Here is a 19147-nt window from a genome sequence, read left to right on the forward strand (position 1 = left end):
GGATTGAACGTTAACCTAGGAGCGAACGATACCACGAAGTGGTCAATCACGGCAGCGAAACACGATCAGGAATAACCTACCGGTCGCATTGCTAGGCCACGACGACTGTGGTCTGAGAATCTCTTAGACGCGTTACGCATGGACGCTGAGCAAACAAAATGCCGTGCGCGAATCTTAACCTTGAGAATTAGCCAAGAGCGCTTTATAGCACCATTGGGCCTGCTCAATGCAGCGTTATGAAGTCAGTTTGTGCCCACAGGCGGTGCTTGTTTCATTTCGTCATGATTCTATGCCCATGCACCCACAGTTCATTTCCGAAGGACCATCGGAAAGACGTTCGACGGAGTTATCCTGTGTGCCACTCAGACGAGGAATCCGTGTGGGCAGAAAGCTGGCTTCCCAGGCGGGCCGCGATGCATATTCAGGTCGCCATAACTGTAGCCCAATGCAGTCAGCCAACCATGTGACAATAAAAAAACCTCACGACCTTTTCCCGTGTCTCGCCACTCGGAGCGCTGCATAGAATGGTTGTTAAGCAGAAAGGCGCTTGAGTCGGCGAGGGAGACCAGTTGAGATGCTGTCGAGCCACGATCCAGAGCGCATCGATGGATAGAAGAGAAAAACATACTTCTGAAGTAGCCGAATGTGCCCGAGATTGTCGGTGAGACCGCTTCTAATTTCAAAGGCGTTGTTACACGTTTCAAACTGAAAGCAGGACGCGACGCGACCTCAGCTAACAAACTCAGGTAAGCGTAGAGTTTTATGACACGTGTGCAAGCTATCTCTCACGCGAATTGCAACGCTTACCTGAAGAAAAATTGGCTCCCTCCATCGAGTCGAATCCATTGCAGGCGTATACTGAATATCTCAGCAGGCATGATCGATTGATCACACAGTGTATGCTTACCTGGTTAGTGGATGACTATATGCTGTAGCCTGCCTCGCCGGTTCTGTGAAGTTGTGCGCGATCTTTCTGGCTGGCCGCGGCAAATTCGCCGCTCGAAATGAGTGCTAGATGTCTTCCAGTTTTCTTGATGTCTCCGCAGTGTCTATTGCAGGATCCAGAGGGTTTGAGCCTGAGCCCGAGCAAGACGCTCGACGTTCCGACCGAAATTGCCACGTGAGTTTGCTGACGTCACCCGACTTTGGGGAGCCGCGAGTTCGATCCTCTCTTTGCGTAACATTAGCTCTAAGAAAATGCTGCAGTCTCCTCTTCGCCTTCGTGCTCCGAAAACTCCTCGTTGTCTCCTAGCAGACCATCCACAAACCATTCCGCTTTCACCCCCCAGCACCCCGGACCTCCCTCCAGCCGATCCAACCACCTCCGAAAGACCTCCCCGCGCGGATGTTTGTGACTTCCGTCCTCGTTGCGACTGAGCGCGGGTATTCCGACACGGCACGGACCGAGCGCGATTTTCTGCAGCTCCTCATCGTACACCGCGAACATCTGCTCCATCGACCACCCCGATCCGGGCACCCCAGGCCTTCGCGTGCGCTCTGGTGGCACCGCGCCGGGGCAACGCTGCATGATCAGCGTCCTGAGGGCCGGCAACTTGGGTTCCGGGTCATCGCTCTCGCGGGGCCGGTCCGCGGGGCCTGTGCCATCTCCGGGTCAGCCTGGACTGCGTCACAGGGCACGCGAGGTACGCACCGACGACACCCTGCGCCGCGCGGTGGGCGCCGACCCAGCTGTGCGTGTTGAGGTCGATGCACTCGAAGCGGACGTGCGCGAGCTTCGGCGCGCGCGCTGCCCAGGTGCGCAAGTTCTGTGCGTCGAGATCGGTGGTGACGCGGAGGTGCGTCAGCTGTGGGAACGCCGGCGCCGCGGACGTGGGGACGGAAGTAGACGCGGGTGCGCCGGTGCACGTTGAGATCCAGGGAGCGAAGCGCGTTTTACCGCCGATGATGGCGAGCTCCTGCAGGTGCGGGAAGTTGAGTGTGCTGCTAACTAAGGCGGGCGGAGGGAACACCGTCCCGACGAGGGTGAGGGTGAGGAGATCGGGCGCGATCAGGTCGAGCAATGCGAGGGCTTGCTCTCCAAGAGCGGTTCTCCGTGTATCACCGTCCAGTTTTGGATTTCCTTGGATTTTCGCAAACGGCTCTCCGGAGACGAGGTGGAGATGGCGCACGCGAGGCGGCGTCCACTGAACTGGACGTGCGCGTTCTGCGAGGAAGCATGTGGTGAAGGCTTGGACTCTATCCGGCGCGTTGAAGATGTCGAGGGATACGGAGTAAAACCGACTGGAGCGAGCTATTTCTCCGATTTGGCGAGATGCAAGAGAAAGTGAACATCCGGTGAATCCGCCATCTGTGCATGCGAGCGTGAAGATGGTGTCGAGGATCTCGACCGGAGTTTGATCCATGATACGAACTGATGAGAAGGAGTGAGTGACAAATGCCTCGCAGTACCGACGGATGCATTACACACTTTTCAGTCCTCTGGAGAGGATATCGCTGTGGTTCAGTTCTCAGTTGGTGGTATCGAGGTACGGTTGCTAGGCGTCAAGCAGGCTGGTGACCAGGGCGCGCGTACATAACTGACGCCAGTGAGAAATTGTGTATGTAGTACAGTCGAGTGTTCGAACCCCCCGGGGTCGTTTTTACTTCGCGCATTCGCCTTCAAGCCCCACACGACTACAGGACCTCCTATCGCCTCGCTCTCTTCGAAGATGGGCCTTCTTCCAATCTCCTCGGCCTCTTTCCTCGGTTGGCGGTCGATTCCTCATCAGCACCGTCCTGCCCCTGCACATCGCTCTTGCTCTTCTCGCGCAAGTACCCCCACACCAGCTCGTCGGCGTACGGAGCTTCGAAATTGTCGAGTACGTCCGGGGGATAGAACCAATAGTTGAACGCCATGTGTACCTCGCCTTCAGAAGAAGACGTCGACGTAACTTCATGCCACCAGGATGCTGGGAGGTAAAGCATCTCGCCGGCGGAGAGCTCGACGACGTATGGGGCAGTCGCCTTTTCGAGGGACTTGAACGCAGACGCATCGAAGTCTGGAGGCAAAGCAGCCGTGGTGGGGATATCGAGATACTTGTGGAGGTGCGCGGTCGGGATTCGAGAGAAGGAAGGGGGTTCACTTGGGGCGTCTGCCTCGTCGCCATTTTCGCCGTCTTCCTCGTCCTCGTCCTCGTCCTCGTCCTCGTCTGGTTCGTCATCTTCGTCCTGGACCCTTTGACCCTTGCTTTTCGGCTGCGATGGACCAGCTTCGACGATATCCTCCTCGAGACCGCTCGCTGACGCTTCGAAGTCGTCCAGCCCCTTCATGAGCGAGTCGAAGTCGTCCTCCCCATCGCCCTCTCCTTCCTCGAGCTCGAGCTCCGCAAGATCATCCAGCGCCTCTTCGTGCGCCGCGACGAGCCTCCTGAGCTCTTTCGCGTCTTTTTTGTCGAGCCGCCCTTGGCTTTCCCCTTCCCTTCTTCGGGCTCCCGTCCGCCTTCCTCTTCAGCGTGTCGATCTTGCGCTCCAGCGCGCCGATGCGAGCTTTGCACGCCGCGCGCTTCGCGAGCCCGTCTGCGCGGACGGGGATGTCCGAGTACGCGATGAGCCCGTTCGGGTGGAGTACGGCGAGCGTCCCGTGCGGCTGCAGGTGCTCGACGTTGTCCGGAGAGAAGAGCACGAAGCGCTTCTTGCCCTGGAGGAGGCAGTAGAGGTTGTCGTGGAAGTCGTGATGCTGGTCGCGCACGCCTCAGCACAGGAACGAGACTTGCACATATGAGACGACTCACAAGACCGGACGACGATCCATCCTTGGAGCGTCCGAGCCAGAGGTTCACCTGCTGGAGGAACAGGTTGCCCATCATGCGCGGCACGATCGGGAATTCGTCTTTGAGCGCGTTGGTCGGTGGTGGGAAGACCGTCTCGGGGTCCGGGCTCTCTTCTGCATACTGCGTGGTAGGTACGGGTACACGCTCGCCTCTCCGCCCAGGGACCGCAGGAACTCGCCGAACGTCGTCGAGACGCGCTCTACGTCCGTGCCGTACTGGTTCGCGATCGGATGGATCGGTTCGACGAGAACCTCAATGTCGCCCGCTTTTTTGCTAAGGTAGGACATATTCGTCTGCCTTCAGAGGTCAACGAGGGGATTGAAAGATGCCGCGAGCTGCCAGTCTGCGCACCCATTTTTCACCCTTGAAGGATGTGTCGTCGAGGAGGCCTGTGAGGATCACTGGTCGACGTTTTGAGATATACTCCGCGTAGAAATCCTGAGCAGAAATGCTTGGATCAATCCTTGCGAGCTGCAGATGTCGTTTTGGCATGCTTTGAGCACTTTCAAGGATAAACCGCGTGGCCGATGATGTTGAGAGCGTTCGATCAGGCTCGCGGAAGTGGCAGGTAGCGACTCGTATTTGATGCCGAGTAATGGCTGCTTGTTGACGGGCTTACCGAGCTAATAGACCCATTTAGTGATCGGATAGTCGAAGGATAGTCGTGGTAAACGAGGTCGCAAAGGGAAGTGGCCGACAGTCGTGCCTGCCGCTGATGTGGAACCTCGACCTGAACATCGAGCGCGTCGGCCCCTGCTGCGTCGTCGCCGCCTTCTGTTCTTCCCCCACCACTTTCCCCCTCCATTCACCGCCCTTCCTCCCTCCATTCACCGCCTTTCCCCCCTCACGCTGTCGCTCCCCCCGCTCGCCTCCGTTCCGTCACTCGCTGCTTACCTGTTCGCGTCCTTCGCCCCCCACCACCCTCGCCTAGCATGTCGATCGCGAGCTGAGCGCATACACCCACTACTTCAAAACCACCGACGGACGCGATGGCGGACACACAACGATTCTCCCAAATTCCAGTGATGAGCTCGCGCCCAAGCCTGCTGTCCTCTCCCAGCTTAGGACTCGTCCCGCCCTCGCGCTACCCCTCCGTGAGTGGCAGCCCCTCCCTCGCCAACCCGGCAGCGAGCCCGACATCCTCGAGCGGCAGCACCTCTTTCCGCACCTTCAAGAGCTTGCTCGGCATCGGCGGAGGGAATAAGCAAGCGGCGACGAACACGAGTCCATCAGCATATCCAAGAGTCATTTCAGCACCCTCGGACCTGTGCGCCGCTCCGTGCAAGTTGAGCGCCGCGCGTCATCGCCGCAGCTGAAGTCAATGCGGAGGTCGGAGGACGAATATGTGCTCTCGATCGACTTGCCTCGTCCCGGAGACGTCAAGTTCCAACCATCCATGAGCACCAGCTCATCCCCCGTGGGTCGGACGAACACATCGTCGACAAACCAGTCACCAGCGCACAGTCCCAGCTCGGAGGGTCTAGGTGAGTACTTCCGCTCCTCTCTACTCGCAGCTTTGAACGCGGACGTAGCATCCCCCTTTGCCACCCCCGCACTCGCATCGACCGAGCTCTCTACCATCTCGAGTCAGACACGTCTGGCATCTCGAAGCACCTTCCCAGTCTCAACGCCTCGCAGGCGAGCGAAGACGGGTTCAGGTTGAGTCCTTCGTTCCAGCCGCAGCTCTTCATCCCTCTCCCCACGATACCAGGCGTGGTAGCACCTCGCCGTCAAATGATACCTCTGCGTTGAACATTTCCTCCTCGAAGATCAAAGACGAAGTCCTTGCGCGCTCAACGCGAGCCCCGGCAAGCCGTCCTGGCTCGGCGATAGCATCGTTCTAGACGACGTGCCGTCCGACTCCAGCATTAGTCGTGGGCGAACACCTGAGAGCCCAGATGATAGCTTCAATTTGCACACACTCGATCCCGATCTTGCCGCGCTCTTAAGCCCGAATCGCGTGCGCGGAAGCAGCACCGATCCTGCCGTCACGGCCTACTCCGTCAGTCGTCCTCCGACCCCACCCCCAAAGACCCCCTCCTCCACCACGACGTCCCCTGGTCCCGGGTCAACACATGAGCCGCGTGCAAGCAACTCATTGCGTCGTAACCTGCCTACGTCCTTGTCGGCGGCGCCACGGCACCCCGCCACGACCTCCCTGCCACGCATTACACGTTCCGTCTCCGATCGGCCCACGTTTGGGACCGGCGTCCTCTCCGGACCCCCGTCGCCCGTCACCAGCCTGCCCTCCAGCCGTGCAATGTCCTCAAGCCCCGACCGTGTTGCGTCTGGGAGCTCCATTAGTTCGCGGATGCGAATTACCCGGGCGCCTTCTATTGACAGCACCCCAAATCGACGGCCGGGCAGCACTGGCAACGGTAGCACCACCGGCGAGCGGAGGAGCGCAGCCTCCCGTCTTATGACACCCGCTCGCGCGTCCATTTCAGGGATCAGCTCGCGACCCCCCGCCTCTCGACTAACTCCAGTACTGGGACGTCGACCGTGAGTCTGCTTCTCCTTCCTCCCGCGCACCCTCTTCCGTCGGTACCGCGCCAAGTCGCTTGCAATTCGAACGAGAACGTCCAAGTCTCGACACCGAACGCCCTCTCCTCGCGGCCCCACTGGCATCCGGACAAGGAAGCGGAGTACAAGGTTATCGAGAAGCCAGTCACCATGATGTCCCCTCCGCCTCTACCCTCTCAGCACCATCTCGGTCCGCGTTCGGTGACAGATTGGCTTGGTCCACGAACGGCGCGGGCGTTTGCCGCGGCAGGGCTCCTCGACCAAGACGGCCAGGAAACGTCTCCGAGCGCCGTGAGCCGGCCAGCGTCTCGTTTCGGATCCACTCGCGGTAGCCTCGACAGGGAGCGTCCTTCGCGCTACACCCGTCACGGGCTGGCTACTCCGAGGCGGGCTCGAGCTCTTCGTGGGCACAACGCAGCATCTCACGTGCTGCGGGGTACCCGGAGGGTCTCTCCACTGGGGAAGCGATATTATCGCCTCGCACCGTCTTCTCCGCCGCTTCGACCGCCCCCACATCCGTGTCCGCTTCTTCCTTGGTGTCTGCGGAGCTCCAGCTCATGCAAGAGAAGCACGCGATTGAAACGAGCGCCCTACTCAACGCCCTGGCGGACTCCCAGCGGACGACGAAGATGCTTCGCGAGGAGAACGGCTCGCTCCGGGAACGCATTCAGGCGCTCGAGGACAAACTCGCGGACACCCAGGAGCGCATCCAGCAAGTCCTCTTTCCGCAAACCTCGGCCATTTCGCAGATCAACACCGGTCGCTCCGTGTACTCGTCGCTGTACGCCAGCCCGCCGCAGACGGCGACCCCGGATCACGGTCTGCGGAGTGCCTCGCACTCACGCAACAGCTCGCTGCGGCCGCGCGGCGATCGGGCTCCCTTCACGGATGTGCGCACCTCGTTCGACAGCGTGCGCGCCGCCCAATCGCGCTCGCGTTCCCCCCTGGACCCGCGCGACGCGTTGCCCCCGCCGAGCCGGCGACGTGCCAGTGGATCCTCCTCTTCGCAGTTCGCCTCCCTACCGTCGAACATGTCGATGCTGATGCGCGACGAGGATCCCCCTGACTCGTTCCGCGACATCTCCCCGTCTGGCTCACCGACAATGGTGTACGCCCACCTCGGCAAAGGATCAAGTCCCGGTGCGCACGGGAAACCCCAGTCGCGTGGAGGCTATAGCGACGTCGCGAACCGGTCCATGTCATCCGCAGGGAACGTGTCGCCGACGACGGCAAGCTTCTCGATCACGACCGGGTCCCCGGTGAGCCTCAACCTCCGTCCGGAGCACGAGATGCACCTCGGGGACATGCCCCCGCTCGACCTCGACGGCGAAGATTTCAGCTTTGAGCACGGCGTTTTGCGATAGCGCGATACGCCGTGTGCGTCTGACCATGCGATATGCACTATGCTCCCTCATGCCAATGCCCCCATCCCATCCTCACCGCGTCCCGATCCCGCTCCCTCCCATATCATTATCCCACTCCACTCATCGTCCCATATCGCCGTCTCTTATCGTCTGAGTGCTTAATTTGACCACGGACCCTTCCCCGTCCACTGCGCATATCGAACCATTCGGGCTTCACCTTCAGGCTGTACATACCTTAATTTGACGCACTTCGCATTCCCTCACCCTTCCACCATCCATCCCCACCACCACCATCGGCTCGTCGTCGCATCCTTCTCGCACGCACTCGCACGCACGTCACGCTCATTTACGCTCACGCTCCCTCCTGCCCCGCTTTCGTTCTCGCATTCGCTCGTTGTTTCCCTCTCATCTTTCATTCGCCCCGCCGCACGTACAGTAGAACCATCTCCGCACCCCCACCCTGATGCATTGCTTTCCGCGTCCCGCGTCGAATGTACCTTCGGGTCCGCGCCCCGTGTCTGTATAGCTGCCTTTGCCCTGCGCCCCCAAAGGATGTACCCTACATAGCTCATTATTTTGGTTTCGGACCGCGCCCTCTGGGCGCGCTCTGCGCTCGCGTTGTACCACCTTGTCTGTTTGTGTGCGTTCAAGAGGCCACCCGACGAATTCGGGCCATGTACACGGGGAGGTTGAGCCTGGGCGATCAGCGGCTGCCACGAACGCGAGCATGCGCAGGGTCGAGGCGGCGAGTGTGATCTGCTCGTCGATCTGCTCGTCGAGTGCTAGTATCGTCTTCATCGACCAGACTTCTTCGTAGCGCATGCCGATAGTGAGGCCTTGAGGTAGAGGTGCCTCCGAGGAAGTGTGCATTGGGCGCGCTCGGCGGTGAAGCAGTTGTGCAGTAGTCGAGATATAGGATTCTGGAACGGCGGGAACGAGGGCTACTTGGAGAGGAGGGCAAAGGAGCAGCCAGTGGAGTCGCCGTCTATACAGGCAATCGTGATGACACGCTTTCAAAGTATTCAGGAATCTACACGGATTACAACAGGTAACCCTCGACGACTAGTCCACCCGATCAATGCTCATGGAAACGTTGGTAACACTGCAGTCCATGCTAGTGGACCCCCACGCCCGCCTCTCCCCTTCAACGTACATGGATGACCTGCAACCGCCCCGCCTCCTTCACCTTGGACAGCATGCGCCGAAACAGGTCGGCGAACAGCTCCGCCTGGGTCACCACCGTCGGGCGATCTCCGCCTCCAACGACATCGTGCTCCGGAACGCGCCCCACTGTGCGGTTCGCCGCGTCCACATGGGCCTCGACGTCGCCCTGCGCGTCCCGGTTGAATACGCAGACGACCTTCGTGTGCGCCCGCGCGACGAGCACGTCCTCGAGCTCCGCCCACTCCAGCGCCGCGAGCGCGTCGAGCACGGGCCGTCCACCGCGCCGACGTGGAGGAAGGAGAGCACGAGCGTGCGGAGGCCGGGGGCGCGGCGCGCGCGAGCGCGGTGTTCGCGGCGAACGCGGGCCCGCAGACGAAGGGGGAGGTCGCCGCGTCGTTGATGCCGCGGTAGCCGGCGACGGAGAGGAACTTGAGCTTGAGCGTGTGGAGCGCGGCGCACTGCCGGAGCGCGGGCTGCTCGAGGAGCGCGCTCCGGACTGGGGCTGCGGCGCGGGGTCAGCGCGTGTGCAGGGGAGAGCGGGGGCGGGGAGCGTGCGCGGGCGGGGGGCAGGGAGCACGCACCGGGGTTGCTGTACACGAACGGCATGTCCTCGAGGAAGCTCGGCATCACGTCGATCGTGAGCTCGCGGAGGGTGGCCGCGCAGAGCGGGAGGAGGCGGCTCAGCGTGCGCTCGCGGAACATCGCCGCGAGCCCGAGGCTGAGCGCGTCGACCGGCCAGCGCGGGGTCGCGTTCGCGAACACGTCGAGCAGCGCGGACACCCCGCCGGCGAACGTATTGTCCTCGGCGTCGAGGTGGAGCTGCCGGACCTGCAGCGTGCGTGGGAGCGCAGCGAGCAGCGGGTACACAGCCAGGTCGCGTTCCACGTGCAGACGGGGTAGAGGACCTCGAGCCTATCGATCGTCTCCCACAGTGAGAGTATGTGCGCGAGCGGGCGGAAGGTGAGGTCCTGGGTGCGGCAGCGCGAGACGACGAGGTGTGCGAGGCCCGCGCCGCGCGCGGATTGATTCGCAGCGTGCGGGAGCATGGCGGAGGATATGCTGATGTTGCGGAGGACGAGCCGGCGGAGGTGCGGGAACGCGTTTTGCAGCGCTGCGATGTCCTCTGCGGGCACCAGGGGGATGGGTCCGCGGCGCATGCCCGTGGATGGGCTTGTGGGCGCGCGCGCATCCTGGATGATGACGGTGGCAACGTAGGGCGCAACAGCGGGGCAGGCGGAGGCCCAGTTCACGAACTCGGTGGAGGTGCGACCGTGCGCGGCTTCGCAGATGAGGGTGTTGAAGAGGTGGAAGCGAGCGGCGGGGAGCCAGGCGTGGCAGACGAGCGTGCAGGCTTGGAGGGTGGGGAAGTCAGCGTGGAGGTGGTCGATGACGAAGTCCATGACCTCCCCGGGGAGGTCGAGTATCGAGCGCATCTTCTGGGCCAGTTCGTGGGTTCGATGCGGGTGTCGGGTGCGGGTTTGAGGGCGAGCGGGGATAACAGTGCTACGAGGCAGTGTTGCTAAAAGATCTTGGAAGTAAGACCGGTAGGGGCACAGTGCTCGTACCTGGACATCGTCAGGACCATAATATCAGGCGAATCGGAGATTTTGAATGTGCTCGACACGCACATACCTCGCGTGCTTTAAGAACGGAAGTCAAGGGCTCGGAAAAGCGGTGGGGCGCGCAAGCGCCGTGGGTCTAAGTCCGGCAGCTGTACATCCCGTGAACTCTCATCAGCGGGGCACTTGTACGGGTATACCGACTCGGAGTTACGCACGTACGAGTATGACTTGTGCACACGTTCATAATCAATTTCAAAATATCCACACGGCCCGAAGCATACCCACTTTCAACTAAAGGCGCTTTATAAATGACAACCTGACGCCAGGAATCAGGATCATAGCGAATGTCAAAGCGCCACTTCTATGTTCCCTTTATCACACGCGTCTAAAGTCATATGGAGCCCCGATGAGAGCTAGGGAGCGCACATGCTCATTCCGCACAGCGCACAGGTGAACAGAGGCGCGAGGTAAATATCTACCATGGCTTGCGGCGGCTTTCCGCCGCCTGCTAGGCTGAAGCCACGAACAAAATGCGTGGTAAAAGGTGTCAGCGTTCAGAGTATAGACACTTGAAAGCGCGGGTTCACACATCACACCAGGGAGTATGTTTCACTTTCATCACAGTTCATTACAGTGCGAAGGGGTATCGTACATCGTCGTGAGCGGAGTCATGATCATCAAGGAATCTCCTCCTTAGACGAGCGTCCAGGAGACGCCGCTGATGCGGCCAACGCTGAGTGCGGCGACCTGCTGGAAGACAGCGGGGGAAACATCGATGCTGCCGCGCGCGCACCCGAAGCAGGTGTCGACGACGGTGGCCATCACCGGTCCAGCTGCACCTGGCACGGTGATCGAGATCTGGCGACCGCACATCGGGTTCCTGCACGAGATGTGAGCGAGATGCGAGAGCGAGAGAGGGAGCGGGATACGTACAGGTTGGGGTTCGCCGTGGCACCAGGGAAGCTGGTGATGGTCGCGGTGTCGATGGCGACAACAAAGTCGGCATCGGTGTTGGTGTGACCGCAGGACCCGAGACCCGGGGCGTAGAAGGTCACTGAGGAGGAGATGAGCTAGAGGACTCAGCCCGAGGAGAAGCGGGGGACGTACGGTCACCAGTGCCGCTGGCGGTCTGGGCGTAGCCGACAGTGACGGCGGAGAGGGCAGCAAGGAGAACAGCGGAGAAACGCATGATGAAGATGAGAGAGAGTACGAGGGGGGAGGCACCGGGCCGAAAGTAAAACTGTGATGAGAAGCGAAGGTGAGTTACAAACTGAGGAAACGACGACGCAGGAGGGCCAGGTTTTATAGCTGAAGGAGATGGCGAGGCGCGCGTCCGACGGTCGTCTGTCGCACATGTCAGGCGGGCTGGGCAGGCTGCGGCCATCAGCGTATCTACTGATGTTGACGGTATGCCGGTGATGAATCGCCTCAAATCCTGTGCGCGCTGGGCGTCGGATTTGGCAGATTTGACATCCCAGAGCTAAATCCGCCTCGGTTTGCAAAGTAGGACGGTGGAAGAACACGCTGCCTCCGGTCTTCAACGGAGGAGAAGGGTTCGCGGAACAAGCGTGGCTTGCACGAGACAGTGAAAAGACGCCTGAGGATAAGTGCGCAGCTCGCGACGACTGCAGATGTTGGGAGATGAGACACGAGGCACAAACAGATGGAGAGTTGCTCACCTAAGCAGTTGCGTCTCGTCCGCTCGCGGCGAAAGGCTGGACTATGGAGATCAAAGCGCCGCACGTGGATGGAGTCTCCTAGGTGATGCACCAGACAATGTGCTCTGGGCCGCCGCGAGTCAAGTTGCAAATACATCAGCATCGACCGGATGCTGTATCCAGGTGTTTCACGGCTTTGAATACGTTCTGGGTCAGGAAGTAGGCATCTGCGTGAGAGCAGGCGTGACGCGTGATGTTGGCGCCGAAGGTGCGAGCAAAGGGACAGCCACTAGGAGGGTCAAAATTCGACGATCGCGAAGTTCGAACGATGAATCCGAAGGCAGCGCATAACTCGAGATTTTGGTGGCACTGGATGGGCATTAAAACGCTGTCGTAAATAGTATTGTCGATGCTGGAGGTCGCGTCCATACGACAGCGTGGGCGGGATGTGGTCGTGGTCGAGGCTCGAGAGACGCGATGGACGCGCAAGGCGGACATTCCCCTTTTCAGTTGCACGTGCCCGCCCTGACTTTGGATTTTCCGACACACGACGTGATGGTCCATGTCACGTCGTGACTCGCGGCACGTGAGCGCGCCCCGGCAAACAGCCCAGGGCGACGGCGATGAAGTTGTTCTCATTTCTGACAACCTCTCGCCACTCGGCTTTTCTTGTCTTGCTACTACTCCAAACGTTTCGCGTCTATATTCTCGACTCCACGTACATCTATTCCCCTTCCACGCGAGAGAACGACTCCCGGAGGACCAGAGGAAGACTATAGGACCCCGGATTAGGAGAGCATCTCGCAATCACACCGGTACGTCTCTCTCTGATATTTGCTCGACACAAGGGCGATGCAGATTGGCGCACATCGCGACACATGCGCTGCGCGGGGAGCGGACGGATGTCTCGCGGTCGTCCGTTTCAACGCACGGAGACCGACCATGGCAAGGTGGTCAGAGACCCCAATGTGGCCCACCCCTTGCCATCCTGCCCCGCCGCGATGCAGCGGTCGTCCGTGGCGATGGAAGGAGCGTGGAAGATGCTGCTGTGGTCTACCCGCCGAGTTGTGACCTGAGCTCTCTGTTGTTTCTCCCGTTGCGACTAGACCCCCCTTTCAGACGTCGACGCGCAGCATTTCCATGCTTACCTCTCTTCATCCCCATTGTCTCTCGCTCGAAAGAATCCTGCATACACATGCGCTTTTAGGGGTGCGCTTTCAGGGGACTGCAGTCGGGACTGTAGACGGGATGACTTCGTCGCTGCTCGTGGGGCCACCTGCCACACTGAATGCACTTGCCGTGCCACCCTTGTCGCTCCCTACTTATACGATTCATTTTGCAGACTGATATAAAAACTCCGCAACAAGCCGGCAGTTCCCCAACTGACCACCTCTGAAGGTGAGTACAAGTCGCGGCGTCGGAAGGAAACTCCTCCAGTCGTTTGGGAGCCTATATGCGTTCTCTTTTCTGTTTACTGCGTAGACTTGGGGCACGCTGTGCCCCATGTCGGAGAGTTGCGGTACGAACTCAGTACATCCCTGAGCGAGCTTGCGCCGCGCGGGGCGCAGACGGATTGTTGGCCTGTCTGGGAGGGAGACAAAACTTGACACTGATCTCAGTCTTTCCAGATACTGGTTTATGTACCATGAGCTTCATACTCATCGACGATGAGGAGGTCCGAGAAGTCCCGGCCCGCCAACGAACGAGAGCTCCCCCACCCCGCCGCTCAAAGCGCAAGATACCCACCGGGAGTGTGATCGAACTCAGCGATTCAGAGCCAGAAGTATCACAACCCGGCCCATCGCGACGCTCGAATACACGCCGAACACCAGCCGCGCCCTCGACTTCACATAGCCAGAACAAAGGGAAGGGCAAAGCGAAACTCACTCTCCAACCAACACCCAGCATCGAAGAAGTCTCGACTCCGTCGGGCAAGCGCATGCAGAGGAGTCCACCCTCCCCGCCACCACTTTCCCCCTCGCCAGAGGCTGCGCCCGCCAAGCTGCCTCTGTTCCTTCCCGACCTCAACGACGCCATAGAACCTCTGAATATCTTCGCCCACCGCGCTCGACCCACCCTCGGCTCGCGACCTGCAGGCATTAAGGCACCCACTACCGCAGCACCTGTTCCTGGAGCGCGTTCAGCCGCCGCAGAGCCTGCACCCGCACCCCCCGCGGAGACACGACGAGGTGGTGCTGCAGCGCAGCAACGCGATCCTCCCGAGCTACAAATTGGCCTCAAAACGCGCCGGTTCAAGCGGCAGAGATGGTTATCGATGAACCGCCCTTCGACGTCTACGTGCCCAAGTGCTCGAAATAATCCCCGACGTTCTTCCGGCGCACGTCTTCTCGCTTGTGGAGCAACACTATCCAAGCTTCAAGGAGAAGGTCGTCGAGTCCGTCCTCCACCTGTTGTTTGAAGACCCAGGATACCCCAAGATCGAGGCGAAGGGGAAAGGCAAGCGGACACACGAAGATGATGATGTCACAACCAGCGCCGGGCGCTCGGTGAAGACGCGTGTTGACTACGGGGACAAGAATCGAAGAGCGGAAAAGTCAGCGTTCTATTTGGACCTCGCAATCGTACGTGTTCACTTTCTGCGACTGAACCGATCACTTATCTTGCGTACACAGTCGCAGCTGGAGAAAGACTTCCCTCAAACTCCCACGGCGTACCTCCGCGCAATTCTCCAGGACAACAACAACCTATACGCCCCTGCGTACCTCATGCTCCTTGAGCGCCACAATTTGGCACCCCTGCCCTTCAAGCGACTATCGCGCCCTCGGACGAAGGGCAAGGGCAAGGCCCGCCAACGCTTTGATCCAGAGCTTAGCGCTGAGCTCCGTTGGATCCAGGGGAGGGAAGAAGTGCACGAGGTACAGCGCGCAACGGAGATCCCAGAGGAACAGGCGATGCTCGAGGAAGACAGCATCGAGTGCGGGTGCTGCTTCACCGACTATCCCTTCGTACGTCTCCCATCGCTTCATTCCCCCATGCGCCACTAACCCTTCGCCTCATGCTCAGTCCAAGATGGTGCAGTGTCCCGAGGCGCATCTGTTCTGCATGTCATGCATGACGACGTACGCGGAAACGAAACTCGGCGAGCACGACGCGCACATCGTCTGCATGGACCAGTCTGGGTGCAAGTTACCGTTCCCGGACTCGGAGCTCCGTCGGTTCCTGACGCCGAAGTTGCTCGAGCTCTACGAGCGCATCCAGCAGCGGAAGGAGATCGAGGCCGCCGGGCTCGAGGGTCTCGAGGAGTGTCCGTTCTGCGAGTACAAGGTCGTGATCGAGAACGAGCACGAGCGCCTCTTCCGGTGCGACAACACGGAGTGCGGTGCGGTGACGTGTCGACAGTGCAAGAAGCTGGTGAGTGTCCCGCTCGAGGTCGGTAATTTAGAACGGCCGGGGCAAGGCCCAGGGGGGTGGTTTCGGCTTTCATCTAGCAAGCGGGGCTTCTTCGTGGCCCTGCGGTCCTGCGCAGCCTGTCTTCGGAGCCCGACCATTCGGCCCCGCCCGCTCGGGGAGCCGGTCGGACAAGGCGTGGGCGAGGCTCGTCCACCCCTTCCCTTTGCCCTGTCCGGCCCACACTCTTCTCTCTCGCGGAGTTCCGACCGCGCGACGTCTGGACGCGCCGACGGACGTCTGTTTGAGTCCGTTCTTTGCCTGGAACGCGAAGCTGATTCCCTCTGTTTCTTCCCTCGCGCACAGGACCACCTCCCGAAGAGCTGCCAAGGTACGTACCCCCGCCTGGGAGCGGGCGTGTGGCTGCCGCTCCGACTTCTTGCGGAGCCACCGCCTCGCAGTTATTATGCCAGAACGCACGCTGATCCGCCGATCGAGCAGAAGTCGACGACGACAAGAAGCTGGACGCCCGGCACACGGTCGAGGAAGCGATGAGTGAGTGTCGACTTGACGGCGCTGATTCTGCCCCGCGGTGTCGGACGGTGCGAGAGGCAGGCTCTGACATATCCGATCTCTCTCCAGCTGCCGCGCTCATGCGCAACTGTCCCCGATGCAAGAAAGGTGCGTCTTGTTTTTCCGCCTCGGTTAATGGGCGCTAAATCGGCGCTTGCGTTATCCTCAGCATTCGTCAAAGAGATGGGGGTGAGTAGATCTCGGCGGCCTCGTCCATACTTGCCTTCATCGCGCTGACGGTATCTAATTACCAGTGCAACAAGATGACCTGCCCGCACTGCCGCACGTTGTCGTGCTACGTGTGCCGCAAAGTCATCACAGGCTACGAGCACTTCAACAACCCAGTAAGTTCCCAGTCACGTCGTCGCTTGGCCCGAGCGCCTCTAACTCGCTCTGTAGCAGGGCGGAGGCCGAGTGGACCCCAAGAAGTGCCCACTGTGGGACGCATCTGGGAATGTCGAAACGCGGCACAACGACGAGGTCCGTGTTGTCTTCTCGACGTGGCGTAACCGGCGCTCACGATACTCTCGTCTGTTCGCCGCAGGTCGCCGCCGCCGCAAGGCGAGCCGCCGAAGAGTACAAGCGCGCGCACCCCGACGTCGACGAGCGCGATCTTGCGGTCGACCTCCCGCCCCCTCCCGCTCTCCCGCCCCCGCCAGCCGCCGGGCCGGCGCACGTGGGCGCGCCTGCTGCCGCCATCGCCCACGCACAAGCGCACCACCACCTACAGATGCAGGCCGCGGCGCGGCTCCACCTGCGCTTCGGGGACGCCCTCCACGGGGTGGTCCAGCAGGCCCGCATGTTCATCCAGGCCCCGCAGCTTGAACCGCCGCACGGGTTCCAGTTTGTGTTTGGGCAGGCGGCGGGTCCCGCCCCCGCCCCAGCGGCGAACGCCGGCCCCGCCGCTCCGCCTGTGCCCAGGCGGGTCGAACTCGCAGCCCGGATTCGCGCGCAGCAGGTGCCGCCGCCGGACGCTCAGGCCAGACGGATGGAGGCCGAGGCCATACGGGCTCGGATCGAGGCCCGGGCGGAGAGGAGGGCTGAGTTGGTGGCCCGGCTCCACAGGCTGGATCAGGAGTTGGAGCCGATCCAGCGCGCGCGCGTGCGCGTACCCCGACGGCGTTGAAGGATTTAAGGTGCCCAAGGAGTGGGGACGACGACTTGCTTGTCTCGTAGACAGATCTCCCTCCTCGTACCGTTACTGTACCGCACGGCACTACCTAGTCTCTCCTAGGCATCCCATATTCTACAGCACTACCCCCATACCATACGAACACCTGTACGTAGCCCCGGACGCGCGGGAGACAATGTCCTTGTATCTCGACGAGCCCTGCTGCTGCGATCTCTACCCCGGTCCTCCTCCCTCCTCCCGCACCGTCTACGTGATCTTCGTGCGCCGGGGCGCCTCGGCGCCTGGCCAAGTCATCGTGCGCTCCGGCACGACGAGGGTCATCGTGCGCACCTCGCGGTACGCCGCGACGAGCGTGCACAGCGCGCCGGGCGTGTAGATGCGCTCGACGCCGTCCCCCGCGCCGCCGGGCGCGATCGCGTGCTGCGGCTTCGCGGGGTGTCCGCGCGGTCCTGCTGGGGCGCGCGCCGTGCTCGCGCTCGTGCTCGGGGGGCGGGGGCCGTCGTGGTCGCGGTGCTCGCGGCGGTGCGCGCGGGGCGTGTCCGGGGGGTGCTGGCGGTCGTAGTAGGCCTCGCGGTAGAACTCGCGGTAGTAGAACTCGAACTGCTCGCGGCGGCGGCGCGCGGCGTCGTCGCGGAGCGCGAGCGCCGTGGCGGCGGCGCGGGCGCGGGCGCGCGCACGGCGGCGGTCGGTGCGGATGCGCCGGATGAGCGCGCGGAGGTCGCGAGCACGGGAGGGCGACGAGGAGGCACAGCGCGCCGCCGAACTGGTGCAGGAGGGAGACGTTCAGCTGGGGGTGTGCGAGCGGGGTTGGGGACGGGGAGAGGCGCACCATGGTGAGCCACGGCGAGTGGCCGTCGATGTACACGATCATCATCGCAGGGGCATGTGCGTTGGCGGAGGGAGAAGGAAGCGAAGTTTGTGAAAGCAAGTGGCAGAGCGGGTTGGTGGGGGCGAGAATGGGAGGCGGGGCGAAGAGTATGTCGAGACAGCCTGGCTGGCGGAAGTTGGTGTACTATGCTCTGACTTGGAGGCTGACGAGAGGGTGGCGGAGCGGAGGCGCACATTTCAATGCGGGCGAGGCTGACATAGATGACACCTGTTCTCGTCAACGTCGCTGCAGTAGTCGGCAGTCGGTCCCAAAAGTCTCTGGCATAGTAAGCATCGTCGGTGAGCACCCAAGGGTAGGAATGAGATTGAACTTCGATTTCATTTCCTGATCAGCGGTTGAAGTTTCTGTTTATCTCCTCTTCGGCGCCCTGGAAGGCCGAGCGCTATAGTAGGCACTAGGTACAGTATTCTAGCTAGCGAGAAAAAGAGAAGTGTATACGGGACGGATGAGTCGGCAGCGGTTGAAGTATACATTGGTCTTTCGTAGAGACTTGGAGCGCGTGCTGAGCGTTGCAATTTCAACCCCATCGATCTTTCTGGGTTCTTGAATGAGTAGTCATCTCGAAGTCGAAGTACAAGTTCAAGTCGTCCGAAGTCGGACTTTGGCAAGCTTTGTCATATCGGGAAGATGAGATCTGCCATGCCTGCTTATCTCGGCAGGTAGGCGCCTGTCCGCACTTTGCTCTCCCTTTCGCGGCCATGCTTTCGACGAGAGGTACGTGCTTTCTCCGACCTCTCTTGGTCAGACCCAGGGTTAAACGCAAATACAAATACATGCAGCAGAGGTTAATCACAGCAATAGACGGCCGCGCCCCCGACCGCCCTCAGGTGACCTGCCAAGTCTCGCTGGCGGGACCAGGGGCCAGGGCTGCGGTTCGCTTTCCTCGGTCGAGATGACGACTTGCGCGCTCCCTCCGCCGCGGAGCAGCGACCTTTGTACTCTCGCTCGCCGTTCCCAAGAGACCTTTGTGTCCGCCTCTCGGTGCTGCGCACGCTCCCCGGACCAATCGCCTTCGCACAAAGGCCAAGGAAACAGTCTCCGGTCTCTCCTGTAGGTACAGCGCACTCTCTGAGTCTCCTCGTCTGATATGAATGGTGAGGACGTGAAGCCAGACGGAGGGGTCTAGCGAGATAAGCGACTTGAGATGGTCTTGTCATGGTCCAC

The 19147-nt window shown here is 61.0% G+C and overlaps 7 protein-coding genes across 7 annotated transcripts; 2 read left to right on the plus strand and 5 right to left on the minus strand.

The window, feature by feature from the left end:
* Positions 1 to 1189: 1189 nt before the first annotated feature.
* On the minus strand, positions 1190 to 2363 carry BXZ73DRAFT_49274 (uncharacterized protein; the record flags this gene model as incomplete). The annotated part of the gene is made up of 2 exons (XM_048020220.1): positions 1190 to 1573; positions 1659 to 2363. The coding sequence occupies 2 exons, from the start codon at positions 2361 to 2363 to the stop codon at positions 1190 to 1192; spliced, it is 1089 nt and encodes a 362-aa protein (XP_047876384.1).
* Positions 2364 to 2646: 283 nt separating this feature from the next.
* On the minus strand, positions 2647 to 4262 carry BXZ73DRAFT_90906 (Clavaminate synthase-like protein; the record flags this gene model as incomplete). Its single annotated transcript, XM_048025801.1, has 5 exons — positions 2647 to 3367; positions 3495 to 3676; positions 3732 to 3921; positions 3945 to 4063; positions 4122 to 4262. 5 exons carry the CDS (start codon positions 4260 to 4262, stop codon positions 2647 to 2649), a joined length of 1353 nt encoding a protein of 450 aa, XP_047876385.1.
* A 497-nt stretch (positions 4263 to 4759) lies between these two features.
* Positions 4760 to 7657, plus strand: BXZ73DRAFT_90907 (uncharacterized protein; the record flags this gene model as incomplete). The annotated part of the gene is made up of 8 exons (XM_048025802.1): positions 4760 to 5014; positions 5062 to 5254; positions 5285 to 5356; positions 5454 to 5551; positions 5584 to 6255; positions 6278 to 6356; positions 6412 to 6584; positions 6680 to 7657. The coding sequence occupies 8 exons, from the start codon at positions 4760 to 4762 to the stop codon at positions 7655 to 7657; spliced, it is 2520 nt and encodes an 839-aa protein (XP_047876386.1).
* Positions 7658 to 10029: 2372 nt separating this feature from the next.
* BXZ73DRAFT_49237 (uncharacterized protein) lies at positions 10030 to 10254 on the minus strand (the record flags this gene model as incomplete). The annotated part of the gene is made up of 1 exon (XM_048020210.1): positions 10030 to 10254. A coding segment is annotated over one exon (225 nt), but the record flags the coding sequence as incomplete, so codon positions are not given.
* An 822-nt stretch (positions 10255 to 11076) lies between these two features.
* BXZ73DRAFT_49392 (barwin-like endoglucanase) lies at positions 11077 to 11572 on the minus strand (the record flags this gene model as incomplete). The annotated part of the gene is made up of 3 exons (XM_048020246.1): positions 11077 to 11263; positions 11317 to 11437; positions 11491 to 11572. 3 exons carry the CDS (start codon positions 11570 to 11572, stop codon positions 11077 to 11079), a joined length of 390 nt encoding a protein of 129 aa, XP_047876388.1.
* A 2769-nt stretch (positions 11573 to 14341) lies between these two features.
* On the plus strand, positions 14342 to 16620 carry BXZ73DRAFT_19576 (uncharacterized protein; the record flags this gene model as incomplete). Its single annotated transcript, XM_048017585.1, has 10 exons — positions 14342 to 14623; positions 14675 to 15007; positions 15066 to 15413; positions 15756 to 15780; positions 15888 to 15944; positions 16032 to 16070; positions 16132 to 16151; positions 16217 to 16306; positions 16362 to 16442; positions 16507 to 16620. Coding segments are annotated over 10 exons (1389 nt in total), but the record flags the coding sequence as incomplete, so codon positions are not given.
* Positions 16621 to 17340: 720 nt separating this feature from the next.
* BXZ73DRAFT_102884 (uncharacterized protein) lies at positions 17341 to 17968 on the minus strand (the record flags this gene model as incomplete). Its single annotated transcript, XM_048015394.1, has 2 exons — positions 17341 to 17857; positions 17910 to 17968. The coding sequence occupies 2 exons, from the start codon at positions 17966 to 17968 to the stop codon at positions 17341 to 17343; spliced, it is 576 nt and encodes a 191-aa protein (XP_047876390.1).
* Between the last annotated feature and the right edge of the window lie 1179 nt (positions 17969 to 19147).

The sequence above is a fragment of the Epithele typhae genome (genome assembly GCF_022376455.1).
Source record: "Epithele typhae strain CBS 203.58 chromosome Unknown BXZ73scaffold_35, whole genome shotgun sequence".
In the NCBI taxonomy this organism is placed as follows: domain Eukaryota; kingdom Fungi; phylum Basidiomycota; class Agaricomycetes; order Polyporales; family Epitheliaceae; genus Epithele; species Epithele typhae.